This window comes from Hipposideros armiger, unplaced genomic scaffold, assembly GCF_001890085.2.
Source record: "Hipposideros armiger isolate ML-2016 unplaced genomic scaffold, ASM189008v1 scaffold_66, whole genome shotgun sequence".
NCBI classification, from domain to species: Eukaryota; Metazoa; Chordata; class Mammalia; order Chiroptera; family Hipposideridae; genus Hipposideros; species Hipposideros armiger.
Window position 1 is genome coordinate 4,004,773 of NW_017731416.1, and position 23,434 is coordinate 4,028,206.

Sequence of the window (23,434 nt, forward strand, 5' to 3'; positions counted from 1 at the left end):
CCTCTGAGCGCGGGGGGCTCCCCGGACCCGCGCCGGCTGCGGGCAGGCAGCGGGCGCCCGTGCGGAGCGCGCGGAGCTCCCTCCCTCTTCCGCCGAGACTCCGCAGCGGCGCGGGGAGAGGGCGCTGCGGAGCAGGGGGCGGGGGCTAAAAATACCCGGCGGCGCGGCGACTGCTGGGGCTGCGAGCTGCGGGGCTGCGGGCCGGGGAGGCTGTCCCGGGGCCAGGCCGGGCCCCGCCGACCGACATGCTGACCTTCTTCCTCGTCTCGGGGGGTTCTCTCTGGCTGTTCGCCGGTAAGTCCCTGTCCTGTCCTCGTCCCTGACCCCCTGACGCTATGGGGTCTGGGTCCCGGGTGAGGGTGAGCCCCCAACCCTGGCTTCCGAGCTGTCACTTCAAGGCCCATTCCAGGCCGCCCAGATCACCACGCCTCAAATTCAAGCGAGTTTGGGAAACAGCTGGGTCAGCAGAAATGAGGGGCCTTGCTCCCTGCGACCCAACAGCAACCTCTCTGCGTTTCTCCCGCCCCCAGTGAATAGCGAGGACTATTCAGTGATCAAGCCTAGGCCCTGAGCCCACTTGTTCCCCAAGGCCAAGTCCAGGGACAGATTTAGTGCATCCTTGTTCATCTCCAGGGTCTGGAAACCGAGGGTGTTGGTCCCAGACGTTCCTCAGCAGGTCAACGACTTAACCAGGACAGACCTGGGGCGTCCTGATCCCCGTAAGGGGGTTGCCTCACTACCGTTCTATGCCCACCCTTCAGCCAGAGTACAAGATTCCTGTAAAGCGGGGTTCACCTGGCTCCTCAGCTCTGCCCAGGGCTTGTGTCCCACCCGCCACTCACAGGAGTCAGCCCCTCACTCCTGCATCCTCTCAGGAGGCTGGGAGGCCCCCTTCTGAATGCCCTACCCCTCCTCCTCCCGCACCCCTTCTACACTCCCCCACACCTGGGGTCTCACCACAGGCCCTTTCATCCACTAGTTTTGCTGCCTGTACCAGCTGCCCTCCTTTGTGAGCCTCATATAATACCACTAAAGGGTCTCCACCACCCCCATGTGCAGATTCAGCCTGATAATGTATGTGAAATGCCCGAACCTTAAACTGGCCTTAAACCCGACCTAGCCCAGAGCAAATGCTCTGGGAATGTTAGTGTTTATTATTTCACATCCAGACAGCATCAGAGGAGGTAATAGGCTCTTTCTGAGCCAAAGAAGGAGGGAAGTCGACCCTTTTGGAATCCTTACCTGAAACTTTGCGCGTGTTGTGTAATATTCACAGCAAATTCTAGGAGGTTAGTGGTACTTTCCCCTTTTTACTGAGGTCAGAGGTTAATTGATTTGACCAATGTCACACGGATAATATCTGGCAGATGGGGGTTCCATCTCAGGTTTTAATTGATCAGTCATTGCTAAGTGCTGGATGGTATTAGGCTTGAACCTAATAGAAAGTTGGTGGGCCGGTTAATCACTCTCCTCACCTGCTGCCTGCTGCCCTGAGTCGGGCCACAGGGATACCTCCCCTGAGCTGGGGAGGGGAGCGGGTGAGGCCTCTCTAATCCCCTTCTCTCCCTAAGCTCCTTCTGTCTGCCAGTGTCCAAGGACAGGCTGTGCAGGGCCACTTGGCCTGATGTGCTCATCCAACAGACAAGGATGGCACTAGAGCTGGGGTCAGGGGTAAGAGGCAGGTATCAGAACAATGATGGCGATGATAATGGTAACACAGCCACTATTTATTGCCTGGGTGATTGTCTCGGAGCCTTTCTTCAGAGCCAGGACCCCTTTGCCTACCCTTAGGAGGGCCCTACCAGCTTGGTCTTCTGTGGCTGCTGGGAGGTGACAGGGCTGCCCGGTCACATGGGGCAGGAGTCACTAGTAGCCTGTGAGAAAAAGCCCCTCACAGTGCTGGGTCCTTGCCTGAAAGTGGGGTTCAGCAGGCACTGACTCAAACTGGCCTTCTGTCCTGCTTCATTGTGGAGCATTTCCCAAAGTGGTAAGGAGCCTCCTCCCCACATGGGGAAACTGCCTCACGGAGGGACTGTCCAGGGGCCTCAGAGTGGTCAAGCAGGGCGACCCTTGGTGCAGGTGGCAGCTGCTTCTAGAGGGGCCAGATTTCTCAATGCAAATAGGAATTTCCTCACAGATGCCACACTTGCTGTAAGAGTGAGACTGAGGCTGGTGTGTGGTGCTCATTGGACAGAACACCCCAGACACATGTTGGGGCGTGCCCAGATTGCCTGTCCACTTTCCTTGGGAGCCTTTCTCTGGGGGCCGAGGGGACTCCTAAGCTAAAATTGAGAACACATTCCGCCTTGTAATCTCCAGGGTCCTATGGCAGCTGCCAGATCCCTTAGGTTCAACCGGAAACAAGAGAAGACCCCGAGGTGATTTCACCTTTTAGTAGAGTTATGTGTTTTTTGCTGCTCCATCTGGCCCTAGGGAGACAGGGCTGTCCTCACGGGGCCACAGGGAGAGAACGACATGCAGGTTGGAGGGAGCCACCTGGAGGAGGAACTGACTCTCGAGGGGAAGTAGCTATGTGCTCTGAGTCCTTGGAGAGAGCAAGGGCTGCATCTGTCCTCCCCACTGGGGAGGCCAGCCCACGTTCCACCTGTGTGTTGAGTAGTAAACAAGGAAACAGATAAAATAGATCCAGCATGAGTCAGATGCTGTGCCTGGTCTCGGTGCCGTCAGCACTCAGGACTATGGCAGCAATGGATTGTCACTTCTTCCTGCTTATATGGCACCATCGTGCAGAGTAGAAAAGAGGTACCCCTTTTAGTGGATGACTTTCTAGGAGGGCACCCCTTCCTCTAGGCTGATGCAGCCCCGTAACCTTGTGTAGGGTCCAGTCTTCTCAACCATATACAACTGAGTGTGCTTCTGCAGCCCAGAGGGGTGTTTATCAAAGGCAGGGAGGCCAAACTCTAGGTAGAGCAAGTCAGGCCAGAAAAGGTGTGGAGAAAGAACTGTGGTTGGGAGTGGGTCTCAGGATGTTGTGACTGGGGAGACTGGTGTGGGAGGAGGGTGGTGTCTGGATATGAGGGGATTCTGGAAGAGAGGGTTTTGTTTAGGGGCCAGAGAAGCCCTCAATTTAGCTGTAGTGGCCAGGCTGAGCCAAAGCAAGGAGAGTGAAGGCTGGGAGAGCAGCAGGAGGCTGTTGTGATGTTTACAAGAATAGATGTGGCCCAAGGATGGCCCATTTGAGGCTGGGCTCCGGGAAGGGGAAGGTAGGAGTACCCAGCTGTGACCTTGGGGGAATAGTGGCTGGTCCTGGTGGCAGAGAGTGCTGTGGCAGCCATCTGGCTGTAGGTGTCCAGGGCGGGAGCAGACTTGCATAGCCTGGCTCAGCTCAGCCCTGTCAGCTCTTCCCCCACCTTAGGCTCCCATAAGGGCGGAGAACTGGCTTGGAGTCTGGGACTGTCGTATGCGGCCCAAGAAGGCAGGTAGGACCCTGACAGATGGTGGAGCTCCAAGCAGAACAGCTGAGGACATGTCTCATAAAAGAAAGCTGGATTTGCACATGGTACTTACTCCACCTTGTGGGAGAATTCTGACCTCAGTGCCTTCTCACACTTGCCAAGCCTGTGGTAGGACACAGGGGTGGTCCCAGTGAGAGCATGCCGACACCAGGGGGCAGCAGAACCCAGCCATTCTGTTCTCTGGCTGGTTTTTTTGTTCCTTGTGATTATTAGGGCTCTTAGGTTGACCTTGAGAAGGCTGAATTTGGCTTAGCTTCAGCCCCACTTGGGACGCAGAGCTGTCCCATACACACAACAAGCAGGATAAGTGAGCATGAAGCTTATTTGCCAAAAGATGCAAAAATTATAGGTCTTTGTATAACAGAAGCTGCCCAGTTGTAACTATCCAGTGCCTGGCACATGATAAGCATTCAGATAGTCACCGAATGAGTACTGTGGGTGGGGGGATATTTGTTTTTGGGGGGGAAGTGCTGTTGCAAACATGCTGACTTGACTGCTACCTACCATGTATCAAGCACTGTTCTCCAATTCTCCAAGCTTTCTTTTAATCCTCCCCAGATGAGGCACCAAGGCTCACGTGTAGTAGCAACTCCTAAGAGCTGTGCGCCAGACCCCATTACCAGACTTGCAGTCCAGGGAGGGTGCACCAGGCACGATCAGGCAGGGTCGGAGCCCCTCCAGCAGGCTTGTCAGTGGGCACAGGCAAAGGAGCCGTCCTTGGACGGGGGGGGGGGGTTTAAAGAGAAGACAGGGGTGAAGTGCCAAGAGTGGGGACTGGCACACCAGGAAGTTATAGCTAAAGTTATAACAACCTGAAAAGGGTGTGTAGGAGGCTGACATGCAGAAAGGGAGTAAGGAAAGGAAAGGCGTTCCAGGCTGAGGGGCCTGTGTGAAGAAAGGTTGGCAGTAGGAATGGATGCGATGTAGGGACATACTCCACCTGGCCAGTGAGGTCACCAGGGCTGGGCTCTGCGGGTCCTGGAATACTAGGCCAGGCAGCATGGACTTTATTGTGTGTGGTGGCTGCATCAAGGATGTACGGCCCGAACTGGGCACATGATGGCCAAGGTGACACCATCCCTGTGCTCCACAAGCCACGTGCATCCCCTAGTGGCACACGTTCCACTGAACTATAGTCTTTGGCCTCCTCCACTAGCCCTCTGACCCCCTGGAGGGCAGGGCCAGGGTGCCTCCTCTCTGTGCCAAGCCCAGGGCTGGGCACACAGTGTGCATCAGTGTTTATTGCATAAATGAATGATACAAGAGTTCTCTGGAAATATTTTAATAATGACATGTTTTATAAGTCATGTTTTCATCGCAAATTGATTAACAAACAACAAACCTGGAGTGTGCTCCTACTAGGTGCCAGACTCTGTGCCCAGCTGTGGGACGATGCCAATATGGTAGAAGCAGTAGGGAAAGGCAGGTGTGAACTCCTTGCAGGCAGAGCCAGGTCAGCCTTCACTGGGTAATTCTTAGTGCTGAGAACCCAGGACAGAAGGAGGTGTTCCAGAAGTGTGTGATGAATGAATGAATGACGGAACCTACAGCCACAGGATGGCTGGTTTTGTGGAACATAGTCTTCTCTGAGGATAAGATTCTGTTGTTTCCTTAGTTAAGAGTCTGTTGTTACCAGTCTTCCAGTAGGATGAGAACTCTGGCCAAGCAGAGCTGAAAAGAGGCCCTAGTCAAGGTCTGCAGCTCACTGGATGGTCTGGTATGCTGACCCAGGGCTTGGCCTGGCCAGAGCCCCCACTAACCATTCATTGGGCCCTGGCAGGGGAGTGCTGTGGGCAAGATGCTACCTTGGGCCCTGGGGGTTCTCCTTCAGCATGCCCAGAGTGGTCCCCCATTATCACTTGGCAGCTCTGGGAGCCCATGGTCAGTGTGGTCATTCCCAGACCTCGTTCCTTTGTGTGGCTTCTGATTCATGTGGGGCTTGGGGTCTGACAGGTGGAAGTGGGATGATGGGAAGTGGGTGAGGACAAATTCTGAGCTGCGCTGAAATAGCTATTCTGAGGCCCAACCTGTAATCTCAGAGCCTGGAGGGTTTCAAATCCCAAGAAGTCCCACCTCTGCCTATTCACCTGCTCTTCCTGGAGACACCTTTCCTCTCCCAAAAGCTACCCAAGGCATTTTGCTAGGGGGTGTCTGTGGAGAGTGGGGATGGCTCGCTTCTGATTTGCCACCTATCCATGTAGACCTGCATTTGGAGATAGCTGTCCCCTGGGGTGCCAGGCCAGGATGGGGCCAGCGACGGAACAATCAGCATCTCAAGTTTGTTTTGTCCCAGGACAAGCAAATCTGGGCTGGAACCTCTTGAGGCCAGGAACAGACCTACTGACTGATGGCTATTGGAGGAATGAAAGAGGACAGGTTGGACAGGCAACTCTGGGACAGACACCACTAACCACCCCTGCCAGGAACCCTGCCTGACTCCCAGCACACTGCAGCCTGGCCCACTAGCACAAGAGCTGGATCCCAAGGGACCGAGCAGGACTTGGCTCTGCTACGACGTCCTGTTTTTGTCTTTAGTGTGTGGATCATTTTTTGGGGCTAAGACTCCTTGGTGGGGCTCCTTCTGACCACTAACCCCTGCCCCAGCTGTGGCTATAAACCATTCTGGGCACTGACTGCAGATCCTGCTGAACAGGCATAAGGGCCAGTGGGAGGGACAGTGAAGTCAACCAGAGATGGACAGCAAGGCCAGCTAGAGGCCACACAGCAAGGACAGTCAGAGATGGCGGTGGGAAGGTGATCAGAGCTGGGACAGAGGCAGCAGCAAGATGGGATGTGGGCAGGGAGATTGGCCAGAGGCTGGACGGCCAGGTCCTAGAGGCCAGTGAGAGGAGGGCCAGTCAGAGGAAGGCAGTTATCAGCATGGAGAAGGAGCACTCAGCTGGGACCCATCCAAGCTGGCGGTGACCCCTTAACTTTGGAAGGGACAGTGCTTCTGGCCCCCTAGAGCTGGGGCTGCATGAAGCCACCCAGACCCCAGGACCCTGCTTAGTGTCTGGCGGACTTCAGTGTTAACGGTGACAGTGCCTTCCAGCAGAGGGGTTGGATGTGGTTCTCTGGAAGACACCTTCAACTCACCCATACTCAGCCCCCATCCTCTAAGGCTCTCCCCTCTAAGCCCAGCTCTGCTGCCTGGGGTGGTGGAGAGAGAGGGCGGGCAGGCCTTCCCCCGGCCAGCAGGCTGGTGGGAACGTGTGTCCCTGATCTCCTTGGCACAGTTCGGACAGCAGGGAAGGCTGTGACCTGTGAAGCCTCCTTTCCCATCAAGTGTCCTTTCTCCTCCCCGGGCAGCTCCATGAGCTCTGCGTACACTGTGTAGCCCCAGCTAACAGCGGGGAGACCCCTGTGGGAAGCAGCAGTGACCAGTCATCAGAGGTGGGCTGAGTGGCTGACAAGGCCTGTTTCCCTTGGATTGCAGATCTGCAGAATGTCCACAACCCTCCTAGAGTCAGTTCCTAGGTGGTTTTGCCCTAGATTTCCTCTTGCTGTGTCATTGTCTCCTGTTAGTGGGAGTCTGAGTAGCATCCATGCTTCATGGTGTACAGACTTGTGCTGTGGTTGATGGGCAGCTCCTGGTGACCCTTGGGCGTCAGAAACACAGCATTTCTGGCCTCTGAAAGTCTGAACAAGATGGAAGTCTGACCTTGTCATGATGCCCTTGTTGAGGATGGAGTCTAAGCCCTGGAGTGTCCCAGAAGCTAGTGATTGCACACTGGGTGCCGGGTCACCCCAAAACCCGTCCACAGCTGGAGGGCACTTGTGGCAGCAGCACTGGGGCAGCAGGCCGAGGCTACACGTGGCCGCCATTCCTCCAAGTCCTCTCCGGGCACTGCAAGGCCTTTTGTTTACCATCACGTTTTTCTTCCCATTTTTTTCCCCCATGTTTACCATTAACACCATGAAAATGACTGAAGTTTCCTCATATAAAAAAAGGTTGGTACCTTCGACCCAGCCATGACTATTTTTGGACAAAACCCACAGAGCTTCAGAATGGGCCCTCCCATTTCTTGCTCCCCCTCACTCTCACCTGCCCCCCACCCCCACCCCACCTGACGCAGAGCTTTCCTCAGCCGTCACAGGACCTCCAGCTCCCTCTGGAAAGACGGTGGGTTCAACGAGAACATCTGACAGCCCTCCCGGGCCAGCCAGAGCCTCATTTTGCTTTGGTCTGAAAGAGATTTTTGTCTTTTTTGTTTTCTGTTCAGAACAGCCCCAGCCTGGCCAGGCTGGAGCCAGTGGCAGGAATACAAACCCTTTCATGTGACAGGCCCAGAGTGGAGAGAGGCAGGCCTGCCAGCAGCCAGCCCTCCCTGCCTCTCCTTGCTTGGGAAGGTGGCCATTTGCATATTTCCCATTCATCCTGGCCTTGAAAAGGAGGCCTGAGTTCTCAGTGCTCCCTGCCCAGCTGAGGGCTGAGCTGCTGGAGCCTGGCATTAACCCTGTGGACGCCGTGGGCTCTTCCTGGCCAACCACAGGACTTGGCAGCCGGAGGGCAGTGAGAGGCAGCACCAGCTGCTGTGTGGCCCTGGCCTCCAGAGCAATGATTCAGGAGGTGGCAGGGTCCCACCCACCAGCACAGGGAAATTCACATTTGTTTCTTCTTGTGGCATTCAGAAGAGGAACTTTGTCAAAGTAGGGAGAAGCCAGAAAATTAAACTCTTCATCAAATTTGCCATAATGTGTACCTTTAACCAAAGGCAAACCTCTCTTTTCTCTGCTCATTGTCTATTTTATGAGAAAACAATGACACCTAGACTGCTGGGTAAAGGACCCATGTTGGCTTCTGGCCGCAGCAGCTGTCACTTGGGCAGGGACCTAGGGGCACAGCTTGCCTAGGGCACTTTTACATCCTAAAACCTCAGGGCCAAGGTCAGAGGAGCTGGTGGGTGCCATTAGCTTGTGGCTGTGACATGCAAGGCATGAGGCATCTGTCTGGTACCAGCCACAATCTTTCCTTCTGCAGCTCCATGCTGCCCTCCCAGCCTCAGCTTCCCTCCCCAGCCCTCGGTGCAGCCAGGCCCCTGCCTCCTTTCCAGTAGCCCCAACATGGTACAGGCTCTTCCTGTGACTTACCAACCCACTTCTGTCACTCTGTCCCTTGCTCAGAACACTCCCCCTCCGATCCTCTCTTTGCTCTCCTTCCCTGACTGAGGATGTGCTTCAGGTTCTGTCTTTTGTGCATTTCGCCCCCAGCAGGGTGTCCCCAGCTGCTCCTGAGCGAACAAGCAGGCTCCCCCTACCTCAGTGGCCCCAACCATATCCTAACAGGACCACCTGAGAGCATGGCCCTGCAAGGAGCAGCCCACGTTCCCTTTCCTGAGCTTGAACTTGTAAGGTTTGCAGTGTGTCCTCAATCTGGGCCAGTCATGGAAATGGATCGCTGCTCCTGAGGCCAGGCCTGGCAGCCCTGAGGCGGATGGGCTGAGGGAGGAGGATCATGTTGCTGCCCCAGGATTTGGCTGTCTGCACAGCGGGGCCTGGCCAGGGGGTTTCCCTCGGCTTGTGTGGTGATCGTGGCCCTCACGGGTACCCCAGGGTGGTGAGTGCTGTCTCAGGGCATGGTGTGGAAGGAAGGACCGTGAGGCCAAGGTCCCTCTATACCGTCAGCCCTGGCTACTGGACCTTGTAAATATTTTCAAAGGGAACGCCACCAGTGTCTCCGCCTCTGCTGCCCCTCTTTGTCCTGAGAATTTTGTAGGACTTGATTTGTAGGAAGCTCTACATTTATCTCAGAGCTTGTGAAAGACACTGTGTTTCTCTTTGCTCCTCTGTTCTCAAGGCTATTTATATTTCCCAGTTCCTGAAAGTGTTGTTTGAGCCTGGTTTCATAGTGCTGTCATCAGGAGTGTGGGCCCATGGTCCCTGACCAGGCCTTAGGGTGAGTGAGATTCTTGGGAGGTGCTGGCACAGGGATAGGGGGCGGATGGCAGTGGAGGCTGCTTACCACACTGAGGCCTGTTCACAGCGAGTTCGGGCTAGTTTGGGACAGGTGGCTCTGCATGGTGGTCAGGCACAGCCAACCTCGTCTAGGCCTTTCCACCTTCCAGAGGCTTTACTTGAACCGTCAGAGCTATAATCAACCTCCTCAGGGAGACTTGATGGGTGAGCCACCCTGTAACTCAGCAACCCTGCGTCATGGGCCTGTCTCTCCTGGGGGATGTGCAGTCGGTCTCACCTAGCAGTTCCCGGCTCTGGGAGGCTCTCGGCCTCAGCTCTACCCCGATCGTCAGTGGTTCTGTGACTTTAATTAAAACCCAAGAGGAAGATGGAGAGAAAACCCCTCTCTCACAGCAGAGACCAGCGTGAATCCCGGTGTGGACAGGGTAGATGCTGGGCTAAGTGTGAGCTGCTGTTTTTGTGTCTCTGTAGATCAGGGCCACACAGATGTGATGGTGAGATTTGTGCTTTTCTTAACCTAGCGACTGGACCACACAGTCCTGGGGCAGAACTGCTGCTATGGCCCCATGCCTCTGGCACCCTATGTAGTTTTCTTTCAGCCAGGACCTTGGTTTTGGCCACTGGATTTTCTGTCCCAGAAGCTGCCCTGAGAAGCATTAAAGGAGGCTTTCAAATCTTATTTAAAAACATCTCTGAAGATGTCTGAAGAAAGGTAGGGGACCTGCTACGAAGGAAGAGGAAGGGGCTTTGTGGGCCAAAGGTGGGTACTCGGGCACTTGTGCATTTTAAAGCTTCCTCCAGATGGATTGGGGGAGGCTGAGGCCCGGGGACAGAGATAGGCTTGTGCCAGGTTCCTGGTGAGGGCTGCTGGGGCAGGAAGTGCTCCTCATGGCTTACCCCAGGCAGTAGGTTAAGCAGTGGAAGCTGTGTCCGCCCCAAGGAAGGTGCTGTGAGGCCTGTGGACTCGAGGGTTCCCAGGCAGGCTGTGCCAACAGTTCTTAAGAGGGCGCTCAGAGCGCTGGGCCATGCCCTGGGATGGTCTTGCTACAAAGGAGCTGAAATGGATGTGGGGGGAAGTGGCCCAGTCTTGGAAGGCTCAGAAGCACCAGTTGTGGGTACGGCCTGGTGGGGCAGGTGGTGAACTGGGTCTTGTAGCCTGGACCTGCCTTTTACTCTCTAGCAGTGGCCACGTGGTGCTCAGCCACGTGCTGCCCATGGAAGTAGGTGTGAAAAAAGGCCATACCTGATCCCCACGCCCCCTCTCTCCTTGCAGGCGGGAGGCCCCAACAGTCCCTGGGACTTCAGTGGCCCAGTTTGCCAGAGGTGCTGAGGGAGTTCAGAGCTCAGCTTTGGTTCTAACAGGCCAAAGTGTGGATTCTGGCCCCAGGATGGTCGTCCCCCTGCCAAACCAGGAAAGTTGCATTAAGGCTTTGCTGCCCTGGGGTCCTGTGCAGGAGATGAGCCAGTATCTTCCACTTGCTGACCCTGACCCTTAGTCCAGAGTGTCCCCGCTGCCCAGAGCATCTCAGTAGATGTTTTATCTGGGACTGTGTCCAGTTTCCTTCCTCTCCCCCAAGCAGATTGGTTGTGACCTTGGGGGTTGGGGGAGCAGAGACGGCCCCTGGGAGGGGCTGGAGGGGAGTCTCCTGGGTGATGGTGCAGGCCTCCTTCAGTACCAGAGACCTGGCATCCCCACTCCTTCCCATCACCCTACCACTCCTGCTGGCTGCAGGTCCCCAGCCCACGGCTGAGGCTCTGGCCCCTAGTCAATGTCACAGATGGATGTGTAAAGAGTCTTTGTCCTTAAGCAACCCATTTGGTAAACTCCAACTGAAGATGGAGTGAGGGTGGGGAGCAGAGGGATGTGAACTGAGGCTCTGGCCACCTGGCAGAGTGGGGGTTAAGGCTGGCTTGCTTGGCTCTGAGCTGATTTGAGCCAGCGCCGCCCAGTGTGCAGATGGAGGGGGGCCAGCGGGGCCCTTGAGGGGCCAGCAGCTTCTCATAGAGCTGTCCTGCACCCAGGTCTCTGCCAGACCTTCTCCCACGGCTGCCAGGGAGCCTTTGCTACCACTGCCAACGCCTCCAGTAGCACCCGGCTTCTCAGAGCAGGCGGCCATTGCCATCGGCTGTCCCCAGGAGGGCAGACTCGGGGCAGGGCCTTCACCACTTTTGTGCTTTGATCAAGATGTGGTAAGCTCTCTCCCTGAGCCCCACACACCCTTTATAAATAGAGCCTGGTACTAGTGGGACCAGCTCAGCCGCCTCCCCAGTGCCAGGAGCCTGCTGGAAAGGTAGGGTGTGAATGCATGTGCTTTTGCAAGTTGTCTTTGAGCCCTAATGGCTGGCAAGGAGACGGAGGAACCGCTTCAGCTAACTACTATCTACTGAGTCTTTTCCTTTCTACGTGCCTGGCACCGCACTCTCTGTCCATGAGCTTGTTCAAGATGAGGCCCAGAGGGGTGAAGTGACTTGTCCAAGGTCATACAGCTATCAAGATTCTGAGTCAGGATTTGGACCCAGGTCAGTCTGGCACCAGAACTCCCCTTTGGGCCCTTTCCCTAGATCATTTGCCGGGGACCCTGGGCCCTGGGAGAGATTGTGGTTTTCTTTTTCGAGCTAATTCGCTGATAGTTGAGCAGGCCCTTGAATGATCTCATGGCTTGCCTTGTGCTTCCTCACCCTTTCTGAAGGCCTGAGAGGTTTGCAGAGACCCTGAACCCCATCGCAAGAACCCCCACCCCACTTCAGGCTGACAGAGAGGGATTCTAAGGGGAGGGAAGACTCTGAGGACCATAGAGGGTCTCAATGCCAGCATGATGAGTTTGGACTTTTGTCCTAAGGTAGCCAGATGAGGTTTTTGAGCAGTGGCATGATATGGCCACATCTGTGTATCAGGAAAGGAACTTTGGTATCAGCGAAAGCACAGGTCAGAGCAGAGATGTGTGAAGAGGCTGGTGTGGGAGTTCGCAGCTGCGCCAGGCCAGGACCTGTGGGGGTGGAGAGGAGTGGTCAGGTTTGAGAGATGTTTAGGAGGCGGTCCTCACGGAGCCATTGAGCTCAATTGTGAAGGTCTAGAGTGCTGGGCTTAGGAGGCTGGACCAGCAAAGGTTTCTTAGAGCCGAGCCATGGCCCCAGGGCCATCTCAACAGAGAGAGCTCTCTGGTGGGGCTTTGCCTCTTCCACTCTGTCACCTTGGGGCCAATAAGCTTCCCGCCAGGGCCCCCTTCCTCCCATTCTCTCCCTTCCTGGGTTTTGAGAGCTATGACTCTCACCTCCCACCTTTCACGTGCCCTGAATCAGCAGAGGACCTGATGAGGTGGGGGAGTCCCCGTCCCCCCGGCCTGTGCCACCACTTGAGATTCTGAGCTGGTCTGTCCTGGACAAGAAGGCATAGGAGGTGCCAGAGAGCAGGAGGCTGGTTCCCACTGAGGGCGGGGTCCTCCTGCCAGGTGAATATTTACAAACATGCACAGCCGCTCACTCGACAACACCAGCACTACTGATTCCCTTGGGTGCCATTCTCACCCCACCCCCCACCCCCAGGCTGCTGCAACCAGGAGAGCCTCCTGGGCATGGAAGGAGGTAGCCATAGCTGGGACCCCAGGGACCACTGAACCCCACCCCAGGTCGACAGAGAGGGCATGGAGGTCAGAGGAGGACAAGGCCCTGTGAAATAATGAGATGAGAGCAGACTCCCAGGCCTCGGCTTTGCGCTGCCCCATGCCAAGGGCTTGGTGCTACAGGCTGGCGCTGAGGCCCATGTCCTCAGAGGACCTGAATTTGCAGCCCTGCCCTACAATGGCTCCCAGGCCTGAAGAGAATCACAGGGTAAATGTAAGCAGTCCTGACTCTGTCTGAGAAGGTCAGTGAGCCTGGAAGAATGACACCCTCTGGTCACTGACCAGCTGGGGGTGGGGGTGGGGGTGCAGGCCCAGCCTCACAGCAGAGAAGCTGCAGCCACTTCAGATGCCCCCTTAGTGGTGGGCACCTAAGTAGGAGCCTGGGGAGGAGTGGGTGGCCAAGCCCTTTGCCCACCTCCCTCCAGTGCCCCAGGTGAGTGGTTCTTTCTGGAGGAGAGGTACCCAGCCATGAGAAGTTGGCGCGTGTTTGATATGGAGCCAAGAGGACCCACTCATAGTGTGTGTGCATGGCGGAGCGTGTGTGACTGGTTGCATGGGCTTATTCCTGCCTACAGGCTCTGGTAGCCCAGTGCTGCCCGCTACCCCTTGCAACCTGGGCCTGGGCCCTTCTGAGCAGGTCTGGAGCTGGGGTTTTTTGTTTGTTTGCTTTGGTTCAGCATCACCGCAAAGAAGAGCATGGCTTGTGGGTGCGGATGGTGCAGTGTTGGCAGGGGTGGGTGGCAGCACAACACAACACAAGTGGTTTGAGAGTCTGTAGTCTGGGGCTTGAGTCCTGGCTCCCCAACTTGCTCACTGTGTACTTGTAAATGGCAGTAATTTCTTCAGTGGAGTCTTTGTTCCCACTTTATAGTGAGTCCATGCAGCTGTTGCGAGGACCAAACACTGCAGTATGTAGACAAAGGCTGCCCAGACCCCAGGAGTTGAGGAAGTTTAGACAAGTTCTGTTCTCTCCCCTCCTGGAAACTGTGATACTTTGGTGACTTCTGAAAGCTTGGTACATCTGGGAGACCCTCCTCAGTCGTGTGGCCCTAACCCTTGTGTAAGACTTCATGGGCTCAAGACTTTACTTCCTGCATAGACTATTCAGTTCACGAAATGCTTCATGGTCTGTCTCAGCTCAAGCCTTTGTATAATATATTTGCTTCCCTCTGCTTGGGACACCCTTCAGTCTCTGCCAGAAGCCTACCCTGACTCTTCATAGCTGAACTGGGCACCTCCTCTGGCTCCCCACGCCTGATCACAGCCCAAACCACACTGCACAGCACAGCCCGCTCCCTCACGTGTCTCCCCCATGGGACTGAGGGCAGGCCCACACCTGGCTTATCCCAGTGCCCAATACTAAGCAAGATGAGAGTGAGGACCTCTAGATGAATGCGTGGGTGGATGGATGGTGAGTAGGTAGGTGGATGGGTGACTGGGTTAGTGGGTGGATAGATGATGGGTGGATGGATGGCTTTGGCCATTCAGGGCTGTGCTCTGTGAAAATCCCAGCATTGCAGCAGGTGCCACAAATGCTTGTGTCCTGCTGTACCTTAGGGCCCCTGAGCAACTGCCAAGGAGCAGGCACTGGTGGTAGTGAGATTCCAGGATTTTCTTTAAAACTTTTGGGACCATATAGCTGAACTTTTAGGAGCTTGGCAGGGTCTTCTTGGGGCTTGGCTTCCCAGCCCACTGAGTCAGCTCAGCCCATTAGAGGAAGTGCCAATCAGCTCAGAGCCCATCTCACAAGCTGGTGGATATCTAGACTGTCTGCTGTGAAGTTATCCTGTCCCCATTTTAAATATGGGGACACAGAGGTCCAGAGAGGTGGTATATGCTCAATCTTGTGTAGCTTCTAAGTGAAGGAGAAGGGATTTGAACTAAGGAGCTTTACTTGCCTTCTCTGCAGTGACTTTGCACATCACTGGCCTTGTCTCCAGTGTGGTGATGTTACAATTTAGCACAAATACCATTTATTGGCATTTCAGCAGATCTCTGCTCTCTTGTGGGGTCAAGCAATTGCTGTTTGGCTCTTATCCCGTGGCTGCGGAGTGGTTGCTGTTAGATTTCTCGTTGTTTCCCAAGAAGAGAAACCACAGCCATGCTTCCAAAGGTTGAGGGCCAGTGAGGAGGGTGCCCATGGATGGTGCATGGCAGCCTAGAGCCCACCAGCCTCACAGGGCTGGCAGACCTATAGGTGTCATGCAGTGCTTCTAACCTCAGGCCCTGCTGGGCAGTGACACCAAGGAGGCCCCTGTAAGGATGAAAGCATTCAATGCCAGGCCCACCCTGGCACCTCCCTCAGTCCTGGGTGAAGTGCAGACTCCTGAGCCCAGCTGGCCGGATGTCTGCCCAGCCAGCCCTGCTTTACTCATCAGCTGACAGGAGGATGGGGTAGCCTGTGGTGCCTGCTCTCTTTGAGCCCAAACCAGTCACCAGTGCTTCTCACAGAAGTGCTCCCACTGCCTACTCCAGGGCACCCTCCAGGGCACCCTGATAGGCCCACTGTGTTCACTTGAACTGCAGTGAGTGAGCGTGGCCTCCTGACCACCCTATGTGATATTCCCAGAGACGCTGCTGCCCTCGGAGTGCACAGTGAGTGCTTTGCTGAGCCCTTTTTCTCTGAGCCTCAGTTCCTTTCCCTTCCCACCAGGTTAACACCTGCCCCTCTCTGCCTTCGCCCTTTTCCTCTGGACAGTAGCTGGTGGGATCCCATGGAGGACAGCACAGGTGGGGACAGCTGCACATGTTGGTGCTTGATCTGGGGTCAGCGGAGCAGTGCCCACCCCGCTGCTCTTGGGAACCCTGCTATTCCTCAGGAAGCTGGCACCAGCATCCCTTCTGGCCGTGGTGGGTCTTTGGCTCCAAATTTTCTATAAGGAGAGTCCACGATGGGCCAGGATGTGGGCCTGGGGGCCCTGTGGTGTGTCACCCACTGGACCCTTGCCAGATTGGTCCTGCCTTCACATCCTGAGGGCTGGAGTTCTCTGTCAGGGCTGGTCTGTGGCTTCTGTTTGTGTTGCCTTCTCTGTGTCCCTTAGAGTCAGGGCCTCGGGCTGGGAGCTGGGCGGTGGAGTGGGAGGAGTCTGCATCCCTTCACCCCACTCCTTCTGGGCGCTGCGCCAGGCATGCCTGCTGCCATCTGTCCTCCCCCCGCCCTCCCCCAGGAGCAAAGATTAGCAAAATGCCCTGACTACACAACAGAGGCGGAGCACCCAGGACCTGGGACTCAGGAGGCATTGACTCCAGAGCTGTCAGAGCCTCTGCAAGATACGGAAGCAGCTGTTAGCCGTGGCCCAGGGCCTGAGCATATGGTTCTCAGGGAAACTGGCTAGCTGTCTGATTGTCAGGTGTGACCGCTAAGGGTTCTGGCCTGTCACCGGAAGGCCCTTCCGGGAGACTGTACACCCCACTAGTCCATCGCCTGCCCTACGGTGTATTTGGCCAAGGCCTGACCAAGGTCATTGTGTCACTTGTGATCCAAGACAGGTGGGGGTACACACCAAGGACTCCCCTAGCATGCCGTCAGGCCCACCCTCTCACCTGCCTCTTGTTTTCTGCAGAGTTCGTTTTCTCACTTTTGGAGAAGATGCAGACACAGGAGATCCTACGGATGCTGCGGCTGCCCGAGCTGGGTGACTTGGGTCACTTTTTCCGTAGTCTTTCAGCCACCACCCTAGTGAGCATGGGTGCGTTGGCCGCCATCCTCGCCTACTGGTTCACTCACCGGCCAAAGGCCTTGCAACCACCATGCAATCTCCTGATGCAGTCAGAGGAAGTGGAGGTGAGCAGGGTGGGAGCGGTGGAGCTGTGGAAAGTAGTGGGCAGAGGCCAGGCATCTTGAAGGTAGAAGCCAAATTTGTGGCTTATTTGACCTCAAATGACCCAGAGACTCTTGGTTTTCCCCGGCAGCCAGCCAGCAAGCCCCGGTGGCCTTGGGCAGGGTCTCCTACCAGATGCTCCTTCTGCCTGTCCCTAGAAACTGAACCCTGGGCAGAACCTGACCTTGGCCTTGCCCTGGGCATCTAGTTTGCCTGCTTTTTGGGTGGGGACCTTGGCTCATTGGTGCCTCAGTAGGAGGCCTAAGCAGGTTCTCCAGGGGCTGCTAGGTAAATTCCCTTCCAAACTCTCTCTGTGTCCAGCCCTGGTCTGGTGCTAGGACCCAGAGCTGAGCCCACCCCAGCGCCCTGCCCTCCCAGATCGCACGAGGGGTAGAAGGTACAGTGGCCCCAGCTAAGTCTAGAAGGATCAGTGTGATTTATTTTTCTGTTAAGCTTATAGAGTTTATTTTGCCTTTTAAAAAATTGCCTTTTTCGAAACCGCAATTCTGTTCACTTTGAATAGATAATATATTCACACCTTTCAAGAGGAACAAAAGGGTGCATACTGAAAAGCTTTCCCTCTTCCCCTAGCCTCCCTGTTCTCCGCCCCTGAGAACTGTGTTAATGATTGCCTGTGAGCGAATGTACAGCTACCCGCACCCCTTTTTAATGACACCACGCTGCGTACACTGCAGCACCTCGTGTTCTGCTCTGGACGGTGCATCTTGGTGACCATAAGCATGAAAGAGTTTTGCCTGGTAGAGAGGGCACAGGTCGAGGGATCCTCAGGGCTTTTTCCACATAAAGGTTGATGTGCGCGAAGGTGCAGGTGTGTGATAATGTACCTGGTGGCTTTGGGAAATGTGGCTAGGCTGTGGAGAGGGGCTGCAGGTGGGCTAGCAGAGTGGTGACAAAATGGCCCCTGGTAACCAGCAACTCTGGTTTAAAGGCTGGCTGTGCTTCTCACTAGCCATATGGTCCTTGGAAGTTTCTTAAGTCTCTGAGCCTCAGTTTCCTCAATAGTCAGGTGAGGAATAAAAGAGAGCCTGCTTCCTAAAGCTGTGGTAAGGATTTGCTGAGATGATACAGAGAATACTAAAACTAGCTGTTTGGGGGTAAGCTTATGTATGACGACAACGCACCCAGAGAGGTCAGCAAGGACAAAATCACGTGAACTGGGCAGGGACCCTCAGGGTGGGCAGCATGGATTCATTTGGGGTTTTCGGTTGTAGAGAGAGGCAGGGCCAGTTTGTGCTGTAGAAGGATGGCTGTGAGGGGCAGGGTGAATAGGCAACTGGCACATCTGGGCTGGAGATGACAGTGGTCTGGATAGGGTCTTGATGGCAGGTGACCCTGGCTCAGTGTGTGAGGCCACAGAGTCACCTCCTGGGTCTGGCTGGGAGGACAGGCCGTGGACACAGCTAAGGCCTCCCTTCCTAGAAAGATTGCGCCCTCCCCTGCCTCATCCCCCAGGAGCACAGAAAGCCAGGGTGGCTGCAGTGGACGAGGCAAAGGAGGGAGTGGGAAATGAGGTGAGAGAGGTTAAAGGGGCCCAGATTGTGCAGGACCTGGTTGCATTTACTCTGTGCTATAGAGTGAGAAACTTAATTTGGATCGTGTCACTCACCCCGGCCTAAATCCTCCCATGGCTCCCCGTTGCCCTCAACCCAAAGTCCAGACTCCTTGCCTTGATCTGCAGCCTCTCTGGTCTCCTCCATTTACCACTTGGGGCTCCATGAATCACCGACAGTTCCCCAAATGCACTTATTCCTCCTGTCCCATGCACTTCCACTTGCTCTTGTCTCTGGCAAGTTGGCCATTTCCGGCTCCTTATTCTGCCTGGCAAACCCCTATGCGTCCTTTAAAACCCAGCTCAGCGGCTACTTCCTGACACACACGCCACTTGAGCCCCTTCTGTCCCTGGCACGCAGTCTCTGCAGGCTCTTGCTCTATCATGTCTGTCACCCTGAGTGCTAACCAGGTCTAACAGTATATGCCTCTGGTCTCCCACACAGGTCTTACATGGGCCTGGTGCTCAGGAAGCACTCACTGGCCAAATAGAACTTTCCAGTACAAAACCATTGAGAGCCGCCTGTGTTTTTGAGTTTGACTGTTTGCTTTACGGCTCTCATAGACATTTTTACTCAGACCTGATGTTTCAACAGGTGGTGGGCCATGGGCCAGCCCAGGGCAGCCCAAATCGTGCTCAGAGAAGAGCTGAAGCTGTGGTACTGGAGAGGTCTGGGTTTGGGGAGCCTGAGGAGGGGAGGTGACCTGGCGGCCAGGGAAGAGGCAGGAGAAGCCCCGCTCCTCCCCCAGCTCTCGGCATAGAGGGTGTTTGCTGCCCTCTCTTTGTCCACACTGAGGGCCCAGGAGCTCGCTGCCCTGTTCTCCGCACAGCCTTCTAGGGAAAGTACCTTGGAAAATACCCCCAGCCAGGCCTCAAATAATTCACACTATCATGTGAATGATGGATGGCACCCAAATGGTTCTTAACATAGAGGCACAGCGGCAGCAGGTGATGGCATGGGGCACACCTTGGCAGGTCAATCCTGACACCAGGGGTAGCCTGACTCCAGCCAACACTCCCTACTCTGCTGTTTGAGTGAACCATAGGCGGTATGAACAGCAACTGAAATTCTGGACATTTGTATGTGCTGACCTGGTATGTGGATGCTGTGTGTGTGTGTGTAGAGGGGGTGGGGAGACCAGTGCTCTGGGATCTGTGTGCACGAGCCAACTGTGTTTGAGTGTGGATGCGTACAAGTCAGTGTGTACAAGCCACCTGTATGTGAACCTATGTACAGGTTGTGTGTGTGCAGTCCAGGTGTGGATGGGGCCCGTGCGTGAGTGCACACAGTGCCTGTCCCAGCCCCAGCTGTGGCCTGGCTGGGTGTAGATCCAAGCTGTATACAGCCTGGTACATGCTGGTGCCCTCTCCTGACGCCCCTGCCTGCCTCAGCCAGCTTCTCTGGTCCGTGCTTGGCTTGTAGGATGGTGGTGGGGCCCGGCGGTCCGTGATTGGGGACGGCCCTCAGCTGCTCACCCATTACTACGATGATGCCAGGACCATGTACCAGGTGTTCCGTCGTGGGCTCAGCATCTCAGGTGAGAGGGGCCATGGGGGTTGGAGGGGCCATGGCAGGGGTTAAGCAGATGCAAGGGTGGGGGTGAGCCAGCCTGGTACCAGGGGCGTGGCAGGTGAATGGTACCCAGGTTCAGAAAAGAGCAACCACTCTTGGCTCTCCTCCTCCCACCCAGTCAGAGAAGTAGCTGCATCATGTGGCCCAAGGGCTGACCTCAGCTTTGTTCCAGCCCCAGGACTTCCTGACCTTAAGCTATCTCTTAGTCCATTTCCTGTATCTCCCATTGGCAACCCCTGGTGACCCTTGAACCGCCAGGCCACTGGCTGGCGGGGTTCTGAACCTGAGCCTCTGAGCTGTCTGGGTGACCCAGGGTATGAGGCAAAGGGAGGTGGTTGCAGAGAGGCGACCTGCCACCTCTGCCCAGTGGCCCCAGGTTACCATGTCCTTTGGGGGCTGCATCACATGGGTGATGGTGGGAACCAGTACTGCATCAGCCCCCATTCCTGGACCTCTCTGGTCCCTGGGGCAATGCCATGCTTGTGTACTTGAGGCCTTCTGGGGCTTCAGCAGGCAGAGAGGGGGACAGTTCGCTTGACCTGTGGGCCACCCCACAATATGAGGTGTCCATCCAGGTGTCTGATGGGCAGGTGGCACTCCCACCCTGCCTCTCGCCCTTGCACAAGGCCTGCTTATCTCTGCAGGGAATGGACCCTGCCTTGGCTTCAGGAAACCCAAGCAGCCTTATCAGTGGCTGTCCTACCAGGAGGTGAGTGACAGAGGACAGGCTCCATCCTGTTTGCCCACACAGACCCAGCACTTGGGGGGCTTGTGGGCACCTAGCTGGATCTCAGAGGGTCAGATTTTCCTTGTCTGGCCTCTCAGCCAAATTCACAGGGCTGCCAGCACACCTGGGTAGGGAGTGAGGGAGGTCTCTCAGACCTTCGGGCCCCACCTGGGGCTCTCCCTCCTCTGCTGAAGTAGCCTTGCGTTCCCATTGCTTCCCCATGTCCATGTGCAGGTGGCCGACAGGGCTGAATTTCTAGGGTCCGGACTCCTCCAGCACAACTGCAAAGCATGTACAGATCAGTTTATCGGCGTTTTTGCACAAAATCGGCCAGAGGTGAGCACCTGCCTTGACTGGTTTTAGAAGTATCAGTGCAGTAGGGGGTTGAGTACCATAGGCTAGCCCTGTCCCCACTGTTCATATGGCTTGGGAGAGGAGGAAAAAACGGGGAGACCGGTGGCCCATGCCGCCCCCTCCCCGCCCCTCCCCTCCCCATCCCTTCCTTATCTCCCTCCCACTCAAACACACAATGTAGGTGGCATACAAATGGTTACCACCTTCCATCACATACANTCCCTGCCCCTCCACCCCCTGCTACCTTGGCTTTGCCCCAATCAGGAATGGACATCCCAGCGAAACTCCATCCACACCCCACCCAGCCCCACACATAGCTGCTCCTGGCTGTAGGGGGAGGAAGGACCTGGCCAAGAAGCCTGAGCCCTGGAAGTGGGCCTGGGGCAGACGTGGTCTCAAAGGCTGTGGATGAGCAGGCACAGCCCATTACCTCACGGATTCCTTGCCACATGCAGAGGGTCAGAACAGAGCCCTTAGGCACAGGACCGAGAGCATGACCCTGGCGCCTGGGCCTGAGGCAGGACGGCCCTCCTGTCTGCTGTGCTCCCCACCCTGCCCCGTGTCTCCACAGTGGATCATTGCGGAGCTCGCCTGTTACACGTATTCTATGGTGGTGGTCCCACTCTATGACACCCTGGGCCCTGGGGCTATCCGCTACATCATCAACACAGGTAAGCCCCCCACTGCCTCTCCCTGCCACAGCCTCTCGGGTGATGCCAGTGGGCTAATACTAATCAGAAGCGCTTTCTTCCGCTCTCAGAGAACACTGGGGCTTGTTGTTTGGCTCAAGCTGGCTTCCCGAGCCCGCTATCTCCAGTTAGACTTCACCACAAGGCTCTGTCCACAGGCCTGGCTGTCAAGAAGGAGCCTCTGTATAGGCCGCCCTCCCTCTGTGGTTCCCTGAAGCTTAGGGCAGATGTGGGGGGGGGTGTGCATATCCCAAGTCGACCTGGGATGTCGGGGGCTGAGCCCGAAGCAAAGGGGTGCTTGGAGTTGCCGCGGCCTTCTGCCCTTGGCTCTGCCCAGGCTTCGTGCACTTTCCTATACACAGCACATGGCCCACACGGCCCGTGGTTCTGCCCGGCACGTGCTGCCCAGAGTCACAGCCTGTGTCTGCATAGCCTGACCCTCCTTGATGGTCCCTGCAGCTGACATCAGCACCGTGATTGTGGATAAACCTCAGAAGGCTCTGCTTCTGCTGGAGCATGTGGAGAGGAAGGAGACACCAGGGCTCAAGCTGATCATCCTCATGGAACCGTTCGAGGAAGCTCTGAAAGACAGAGGGCAGGAGTGTGGGGTGGTCATCAAGTCCATGCAGGCTGTGGAGGTGAGGGCTGCCTCTGTCCGGGCTGTTTGCTGGGCCACTGAGCCAGAGCTGCCGGCAGCCTGCCCCTGTCAGGCCCCCGGGGGGATGCTGTGGGCCGTCAGGCTGTGTCAGGTTGAGACAGGACAGGCTTCCCAAGGGCTGGTGGTGGGTGATGGGGGCGGTGCCCACAGGCATCGCCAGGTAACAGGCTCCGTTGGCTGGCACAATTAATGACACAGGCACCAACAGATGGATGGTGGTGCCAGCCTGCCCCAGAGCTGCTCACACAGCCTCTGGAGCCTCCTCGTTTCCAGCTAGTCATCAGCCTGTCTAAGCCTGAGGACTGTAGACATAAGGCCCAGGAGTCATGGAGAGGTCCTTGCGTATGTGTCCCAGATCCCCCACAGACAACAGAATTGATTTTTCTGTGCATGCCCTCCTCAAAGATGTCAGGTTGGTGGCAGCTGGTGGCCTGCTGGAGTAACACAGGACATCCTGGCCTCCAGGGCCTCAGGCTCTGCTCAGCAGCAGCTGACCCCAATTCTGCTGTGTGGGATCTAGGCCTCTGGGCCCTCCAGTTCTCCTCCTGCCGGCCTGTCTGCCCCTAACTGTACCTATAATGCCTGTGCACTGCACCCCTCGGTGGCTTAAGGGGCCACACCGGCACTGCCAACTCCCCTCTGCCCCTTCAGCCCTGACAACTAATCGGGAAGCCCAGGCCACCCAGCCATTCTGTCCTGAGCATGTGTCCAGATGTGCCATGGGCACCTCAGGCCGTCTCCCACTGTGTGTAATGTGGGGGTGGCCTAGGCCTGGATGTGTATCTGAGGAGAGGCCACTGAGGTGGTGTCTCCACAAGGACCACGTCTGGGCAGAGAACCCTGAACTCTGGGCTTGGTGGCGGAGCAAGACATACATACAGTGCTCAGTTTATTTTTATTTCTTTTTTTTTTTTTGATGAGAACTTTTGAGCACTTAAAATCAGCATTTTCCTCTTCTAGGACTGTGGCCAACGGAATCATCACGTTCCTGTGGTAAGCTCATCTGCCAGCAGGTCTCTGTCGAGCAGGA

The 23,434-nt window shown here is 56.0% G+C and overlaps 1 protein-coding gene across 7 annotated transcripts in view; it reads left to right on the top strand.

Moving 5' to 3' along the window:
• The first annotated feature begins 11 nt into the window (after positions 1–11).
• Positions 12–23,434, top strand: part of ACSL6 (acyl-CoA synthetase long chain family member 6) — a 52,152-nt gene continuing 28,729 nt past the window's right edge. Inside the window, exons 1-8 of one of the 7 annotated variants that reach the window (XM_019642235.1) lie at positions 12–294; positions 16,576–16,796; positions 19,827–19,941; positions 20,621–20,685; positions 20,938–21,039; positions 21,629–21,728; positions 22,206–22,384; positions 23,365–23,397. In XM_019642235.1, the coding sequence (XP_019497780.1) occupies positions 246–294; positions 16,576–16,796; positions 19,827–19,941; positions 20,621–20,685; positions 20,938–21,039; positions 21,629–21,728; positions 22,206–22,384; positions 23,365–23,397 (864 nt within the window). In that variant the 5' untranslated portion in view covers positions 12–245. Of the gene's footprint in view, positions 295–11,435; positions 11,583–11,698; positions 11,913–16,273; positions 16,363–16,575; positions 16,797–19,826; positions 19,942–20,620; positions 20,686–20,937; positions 21,040–21,628; positions 21,729–22,205; positions 22,385–23,364; positions 23,398–23,434 lie in introns of those variants that run through there. The other 6 variants (XM_019642229.1, XM_019642228.1, XM_019642231.1 and 3 more) reach the window with 6 other exon arrangements.